Source organism: Salvelinus sp. IW2-2015, unplaced genomic scaffold (assembly GCF_002910315.2).
Source record: "Salvelinus sp. IW2-2015 unplaced genomic scaffold, ASM291031v2 Un_scaffold1500, whole genome shotgun sequence".
NCBI classification, from domain to species: Eukaryota; Metazoa; Chordata; class Actinopteri; order Salmoniformes; family Salmonidae; genus Salvelinus; species Salvelinus sp. IW2-2015.
In genome coordinates, this window is record NW_019942948.1 from 150,615 (window position 1) to 158,875 (window position 8,261).

General features: G+C 48.8%; 1 protein-coding gene across 1 annotated transcript in view; it reads left to right on the forward strand.

Annotated features, from left to right (window-relative positions):
* bicra (BRD4 interacting chromatin remodeling complex associated protein) overlaps window positions 1–8,261 on the forward strand; it is a 57,070-nt gene that overhangs the window by 26,343 nt on the left and 22,466 nt on the right. The window contains 2 exon segments of the mRNA XM_070439227.1: window positions 5–121; window positions 5,221–5,364. Coding sequence (XP_070295328.1) covers window positions 5–121; window positions 5,221–5,364 — 261 coding nt within the window.

Consider the following 8,261-nt stretch of genomic DNA (forward strand, 5'->3'; position numbering starts at 1 on the left):
ACCACAACTGGTCCCACACCTAGCCCAGCAGCACAGCCCTGGGAGCAGGGTGCTCTTCACAGGCCAGCAGGGCTCCAGCATGATCCTCAGCCAGGAACAACTCCAGATGTTCCTCCAGCAGGTCAGTATGCCTCCCCAGTATTCCTCCCCGCGCTCTCTCTCTGCCTCTTCTCTGCCTCTCCCGCTCTCTCTCTCTCTGCCTCTCCCCACGCCTCTCTCTCTCTGCCTCCCCCGTGCTCTCTCTCTGCCTCTCCCGTGCCTCTCTCTCTGCCTCTCCCGTGCTCTCTCTCTGCCTCTTCTCTGCCTCTCCCCGCGCTCTCTCTCTCTCTCTGCCTCTCCCCACGCTCTCTCTCCCTCTGCCTCTCCCCACGCTCTCTCTCTCTGCCTCTTCTCTGCCTCTCCCGCGCGCTCTCTCTCTCTCTCTGCCTCTCCCCGTCCTCTCTCTCCCTCTGCCTCTCCCCACGCTCTCTCTCCCTCTGCCTCTCCCCATGCTCTCTCTCTCGCTGCCTCTCCCCGTGCTCTCGCTCTCCCTCTGCCTCTCCCCTCACGCTCTCCCTCTGCCTCTCTCCCACGCTCCTCTCTCTCTGCCTCTCCATGCTCTCTCTCGCTGCTCTCCCCGTGCTCTCGCTCTCCTTGCCTCTCCCACGCTCTCCCTCTGTCTCCCCACGCTCTCTCTCTCTCTGCCTCTCCCCACGCTCTCTCTCTCTCTCCCTCCCCCCGTGCTCTCTCCTCTGCCTCTCCCCGTGCTCTCTCTCTGCCTCTCCCGTGCTCTCTCTCTGCCTCTTCTCTGCCTCTCCCCGTGCTCTCTCTCCCTCTGCCTCTCCTCTGCCCTCTCCATGCTCTCTCTCTCGCTGCCTCTCCCCGTGCTCTCGCTCTCCTCTGCCTCTCCCCGTGCTCTCGCTCTCCCTCTGCCTCTCCCCACGCTCCTCGCTCTCCTCTGCCCTCCCCCACGTCTCTCTCTCTCTGCCTCTCCCCTGCTCTCTCTCTGCCTCTCCCCGCGCTCTCTGTCTCTCTGCCTCTCCCCGTGCTCTCTCTCCCTCTGCCTCTCCCCCACGCTCTCTCTACCTATCCTCTCTACCTCTACGTGTCTACCTTTACCTCTCTACCTCTGCGTCTCTACTCTCTACCTCTGGCCTCTCTACCTCTACGTCTCTACCTCTACGTCTCTACCTCTGCGTCTCTACCTCTACGTCTCTTCCTCTCTACCTCTACGTCTCTACGTCTCACCTCTACGTCTCTACCTCTACGTCTCTACCTCTACGTCTCTACCTCTCTACCTCTACGTCTCTACCTCTACGTCTCTTCCTCTCTACATCTACGTCTCTTCCTCTACCTCTACGTCTCTACCTCTACGTCTCTTCCTCTACATCTACGTCTCTTCTCTACCCTCGTCTCTACCTCTAACGTCTCTACCTCTACGTCTCTACCTCTACGTCTCTTCCTCCTCACCTCTACGTCTCTTCCTCTACCTCTACGTCTCTTTCCTCCTCTACCTCTGCGTCTCTTTCCTCTCTACCTCTACCTCTATACCTCTCTACCTCTACCTTTAACGTCTCTACCTCTCTACCTCTACGTCTCTACCTCTCTACCTCTACCTCTCTACCTCTCTACCCTTCTACCTCTACGTCTCTTCCTCTACGTCTCTTCCTCTTACCTCTACGTCTCTACATCTCTACTCTACTTCTCTTTATCTACGTCTCTATGTCTACCTCTACGTCTCTTCCTCTCTATCTCTACCTCTCTACCTCTACTTCTCTTTATCTACGTCTCTGTCTACCTCTACGTCTCTTCTCTCTTCTTTATCTACGTCTCTGTCTACCTCTACGTCCTCATCCTCTCTACCTCTGTTACGTCTTCTACTTCTCTACCTCTTCCTCTTGCCTCTACGTCTCTTCCTCTCTACCTCTACGTCTCTTCCTCTCTAACCGCTACGTCTCTTCCTCCTACCCTACGTCTCTTCCTCTCTACCTCTACGTCTCTTCCTCTCTACCTCTGTTACGTCTCTACTTTCTTACCTCTTCCTCTCTGCCTCTACGTCTTTCTTCTACCCTCTACGTCTCTTCCTCTCTACTCTACGTCTACGTCTCTTCCTCTCTTACCTCTACGTCTACGTCTCTTCCTCTCTACCTCTACATCTCTTCTCTCTCTACCTCTACGTCTCTTCCTCTCTACCTCTACGTCTCTTCCTCTCTACCTCTACGTCTCTTCCTCTCTACCTCTACGTCTCTACCTCTACGTCTCTTCCTCTCTACATCTACGTCTCTTTCTTACCTCTACATCTCTTCCTCTCTACCTCTACGTCTCTTCCTCTCTACCTCTACGTCTCTTCCTCTCTACCTCTACGTCTCTTCCTCTCTACCTCTAACCTCTACGTCTCTTCCTCTCTACTCTACGTCTCTTCCTCTCTACTCTACGTCTCTTCCTCTCTACCTCTACGTCTCTACCTCTACGTCTCTTCCTCTTCTCTACCTCTACGTCTCTACTTCTCTACCTCTACATCTCTTCCTCTCTCTACCTCTACGTCTCTTCCTCTCTACCTCTACGTCTCTACCTCTACGTCTCTTCCTCTCTACCTCTACGTCCTCTACTTTCTCTACCTCTACATCTCTTCTCTCTACCTCTACGTCTTTCCTCTCTACCTCTACGTCTCTTCCTCTCTACTCTACTCTACATCTCTTCCCTCTACCTCTTACGTCTCTCCTCTCTACCTCTCTACTTCTACCTCTCTACCTCTACGTCTCTCCCTCTAATCCGTCTCTACCTCTCTACATCTACGTCTCTACCTCTACGTCTCTACCATCTACGTCTCTACCTCTCTACCTCTACGTCTCTACCTCTCTACCTCCTACATCTACGTTCCTACCTCTCTACCTCTACGTCTTCTACCTCTTCTACCTCTACGTCTCTACATCTCTACATCTACGTCTCTACCTCTCTAACATCTACGTCTCTACCTCTACGTCTCTTCCTCTACCTCTTCGTCTCTACCTCTCTACCTCTGCGTCTCTGCCTCTCTACGTCTCTACCTCTCTACATCTACGTCTCTACCTCTACGTCTCTACCTCTCTACATCTACGTCTCACCTCTTCAGTCTCTTCCTCTACCTCTTCGTCTCTACCTCTCTACCTCTACGTCTCTTCCTCTCTACCTCTACGTCTCTTCCTCTACTACATTACGTCTCTACTCTACGTCTCTTCCTCTCTACCTCTACGTCTCTTCTCTCCTCTACCTCTTTGTCCTTCTACCTCTACGTCTCTACCTCTTCGTCTCTTCCTCTCTACCTCTACGTCTCTACCTCTGTTACGTCTACGTCTCTTCCTCTCTACCTCTACGTCTCTTCCTCTCTACCTCTACGTCTCTACCTCTCTACCTCTCTACTTCTACCTCTCTACCTCTACGTCTCTTCCTCTCTACATCTACTCTCTACCTCTACGTCTCTTTCCTCTCTACCTCTACGTCTCTTCCTCTCTACCTCTACGTCTCTACCTCTGTTACGTCTACGTCTCTTCCTCTCTACCTCTACGTCTCTTCCTCTCTACCTCTACGTCTCTACCTTCTACCTCTCTACTTCTACCCTCTCTACCTCTTCGTCTCTTCCTCTCTACCTCTACGTCTCTTACCTCTGTTTACGTCTACGTATCTCCTCTCTACCTCTACGTCCTCTTACTCTCTACCTCTACGTTCCTACTCTCTACCTCTACGTCTCTTCCTCTACGTCTCTTCCTCTGCGTCTCTACCTCTGCGTCTCTACCTCTCTACCTCTACGTCTCTTCCTCTCTACCTCTCTACCTCTTCCTCTCTTCCTCTACGTCTCTACCTCTACGTCTCTTCCTCTACCTATTCGTCCTTTCCTCTCTACCTCTGCGTCTCTACCTCTACGTCTCTATATCTACGTCTCTTCCTCTACCTCTACGTCCTCTTTATCTACGTCTCTACGTCTCTTCCTCTCTACCCTCTACCTCTACGTTCTCTTCCTCTCTACCTCTACGTCTCTTCCTCTCTACCTCTACGTTTTTCCTCTCTACCTCTACGTCTCTTCCTCTCTACCTCTTACGTCTCTTCCTCTACGTCTCTCACTCTACGTTCTTACCTCTACGTCTCTAACTCTCTACCTCTCTACCTCTACGTCTCTACGTCTACCTCTACGTCTTCTTTACCTCTACGTCTCTACGTCTATCTCTCTACATCATCTACCTCTCTTCCTCTCTACCTCTGCAGTCTCTTTCTCTCTACCTCTTACGTCTCTACCTCTCTACCTCTACATCTCTACCTCTACGTCTCTTCTCTCTACCTCTACGTCTCTACCTCTACGTCTCTTCCTCTTCTACCTCTAACATCTCTACCTCTACGTCTCTTCCTCTCTACCTCTACGTCTCTTCCTCTCTACCTCTACGTCTACGTCTCTACCTCTCTACCTCTTACATCTCTACCTCTACGTCTCTTCCTCTCTACTCCTCTCTACGTCTCTACCTCTACGTCTCTACGTCTCTACCTTCTACTCTCTCTCTCCTCTGCGTCTTTCCTCTCTACTCTTACGTCTCTTCCTCTCTACCTCTACGTCTCTACTTCTTACCCTAGTTCTTCCCTCTTACTTACCCTTACGTCTCTACCTCTACGTCTCTTCCTCTCTACCTCTACATCTCTACATCTACGTCTCTTCCTCTCTACCTCTACGTCTCTTCCTCTCTACCTCTACGTCTCTTCCTCTCTACCTCTACGTCTCTTCCTCTCTACCTCTACGTCTCTTCCTCTCTACTTCTAGCTCTACGTCTCTACCTCTACGTCTCTGCCTCTCTACCTCTACGTCTCTACCTCTCTACCTCTACGTGTCTACCTCTACGTCACTACCTCTACGTCACTACCTCTACGTCACTACCTCTAAATCTCTACCTCTACCTTGCGTCTCCTCTCCACCTTGCATCTCCTCTTCACCTCTGCGCGCTCCATCCCTCCTCTGCTCGCTTCTCCTCTCTACCACTGCACACTCTGTCCCACCCTCTGCTCTCTGCCTCTCTCTGCCTCTCTGTTCTCTCTACCTCCTGTCTTTGCTGACATTGTGTTGTTGATCTGAAGTGAACAGTTAACAATGACCAACTAGATAAGACTGATGCCTTGGTCCCCTGGTCTGAACTGTCCAATCTTTTTTTTACTATTTTACTCTCCTTTCCTCTCTCCTTACCTCCTCCCTCCCTCCCTGACTTGGTAATGTGCTCATGTCAGGACCAGCGACAGACAGAGAATGACCCCGTCCCCACTATGTCAGTGGGCGTGCCAGCGTCCGTTATCGTCAGCAGCAACAGCAGCTTTGGCCAAGCCTCCTCGGGCCATGACAGCCAATTAGCTGAGACAGCAGTGGTAAACCAGGTAGACAACAAGCCCGTTTATGCTAAGCCCCACCCCCTGTTGCTGCTACTGCCACTCTGCGTTAGGACGTTGTGTTTACCTGCAGGCTTCTCTCTCTGTCTCGCTTTCGTTCGCCAGCTAGATCTCTGTGTGTTTCTCATCTGTACCTTCCATCTCAGTTCATCCTGACCATAGACCTGGTGGTTGTCTCCTCTTTAAATCACCATGCCAATCCATCTCTGTTTCCTCTCTAAATCACCATGCCAATCCATCTCTGTTTCCTCTCTAAATCACCATGCCAATCCATCTCACGTCATGGAAATAAATAGCTAGCCAGCTACTTAACCCTGTTGCAAAAGCTAACGTTATTAGCAGCCAGCTAGCTTCATCTGGCTAGTGAGGCTTAACCGGACCGTGTTGTGAAGCTAGCCACAATATATTTAGGCACAATAGTGGAATTTGCAGTTTGCCTTCAAATAAAAGTGCCATTGACAGTGATGCAAATTAAATATAAATAGTAGAATTATGCCATACTTTTATTTTGAAGGCTAACTGCAAAGTCCACTATTGGGCTAATCCTTATGTGGCTAGCTTCACAAACAGTTGAAGTCAGATTTTTACATAACATTTAGCCAATACATTTAAACTCAGTTTTTCACAATTCCTGACATTTAATCTGAGTAAAATTCCTGTCTTAGGTCAGGTAGGATCACCACTTTATTTGAAGAATGTGAAATGACAGAATAATAGTAGAGAGAATGATTTTTATCAGCTTTTTATTTCATTCATCACATTCCCAGTGGGTCAGAAGTTTACATACACTCATTAGTATTTGGTAGCATTACCTTTAAATTGTTTAACTTGGGTCAAATGTTTCGGGTAGCCTTCCACAAGCTTCCACAAGTTGGGTGAATTTTGGCACATTTCTCCTGACAGAGCTGGTGTAACTGAGTCAGGTTTTGGCCTCCTTGCTTACACACGCTTTTTCAGTTCTGCACACATATTTTCTATGGGATTGAGTCAGGGCTTTGTGATAGCCTCCAATACCTTGACTTTGTTGTCTTAAGCATTTTGCCAAAACTTTGGAAGTATGCTTGGGGTCATTGTCCATTTGGAAGACCCATTTGCGACCAAGCTTTAACTTCCTGACTGGTGTCTTGAGATGTTGCTTCAATATATCCACATAATTTTCCCCCTCATGATGCCATCTATTTGTGAAGTGCACCAGTCCCTCCTGCAGCAAAGCACCCCACAACATGATGCTGCCAGCGCCGTGCTTCCACGGTTGGGATGGTGTTCTTCGGCTTGCAAGCCTCCCACTTTTTCCTCCAAACACAACGGCGGTCTTATGGCCAAACAGTTATATTTTTGTTTTATCAGACCAGAGGACATTTCTCCAAAAGTACAATCTTTGTCCCCATGTGTAGTTGCAAACCGTAGTCTGGCTTTTTATGGCGGTTTTGGAGCAGTGGCTCTTCCTTGCTGAGTGGCCTTTCAGGTTAGGTTGATATAGGACTCGTTTTACTGTGGATATATAGTGGGGCAAAAAAGTATTTAGTCAGCCACCAATTTGTGCAAGTTCTCCCACTTAAAAAGATGAGAGAGGCCTGTATTTTCATCATAGGTACACTTCAACTATGACAGACAAAATTAGAAAAATAATCCAGAAATCACATTGTAGGATCTTTAATGAATTTATTTGCAAATTATGGTGGAAAATAAGTATTTGGTCACCTACAAACAAGCAAGATTTCTGGCTCTCACAGACCTGTAACTTCTTCTTTAAGAGGCTCCTCTGTCCTCCATCGTTACCTGTATTAATGGACCTGTTTGAACTTGTTATCAGTATAAAGACACCTGTCCACAACCTCAACAGTCACACTCCAAACTCCACTATGGCCAAGACCAAAGAGCTGTCAAAGGACACCAGAAACAAAATTGTAGACCTGCACAGGCTGGGAAGACTGAATCTGCAATAGGTAAGCAGGTTGGTTTGAAGAAATCAACTGTGGGAGCAATTATTAGTTAATGGAAGACATCAGACCACTGATAATCTCCCTCGATCTGGGGCTCCACGCAAGATCTCACCCGTGGGGTCAAAATGATCACAAGAACGGTGAGCAAAATCCAGAACCACACGGGAGGACCTAGTGAATGACCTGCAGAGAGCTGGGACCAAGTAACAAAGCCTACCATCAGTAAACACTACGCCGCCAGGGACTCAAATCCTGCAGTGCCAGACGTGTCCCCCTGCTTAAGCCAGTACATGTCCAGGCCCGTCTGAAGTTTGCTAGAGAGCATTGGGATGATCCAGAAAAGATGGGGAGATGTCATATGGTCAGATGAACCAAAATAGAACTTTGTGGTAAAAACTCAACTCGTCATGTTTGGAGGACAAAGAATGCTGAGTCATCCAAAGAAACCATACCTACTGTGAAGCATGGGGGTGGAAGCATCATGCTTTGGGGCTGTTTTTCTGCAAAGGGACCAGGACGACTGATCCGGATAAAGGAAAGAATGAATGGGGCCATGTATATTGAGATTTTGAGTGAAAACCTCCTTCCATCAGCAAGGGCATTGAAGATGAAACGTGGCTGGGTCTTTCAGCATGACAATGATCCCAACACACCGCCCGGAACGAAGGAGTGGCTTCGTAAGAAGCATTTCAAGGTCCTGGAGTGGCCTAGCCAGTCTCCAGATCTCAACCCCATAGAAAATCTTTGGAGGGAGTTGAAAGTCCGTGTTGCCGCAAACAGCCCAAAACATCACTGCTCTAGAGGAGATCTGCATGGAGGAATGGGCCAAAATACCAGCAACAGTGTGTGAAAACCTTGTGAAGACTTACAGAAAACGTTTGAACTCTGTCATTGCCAACAAAGGGTATATAAAAAGTATTGAGATAAACTTTTGTTATTGAC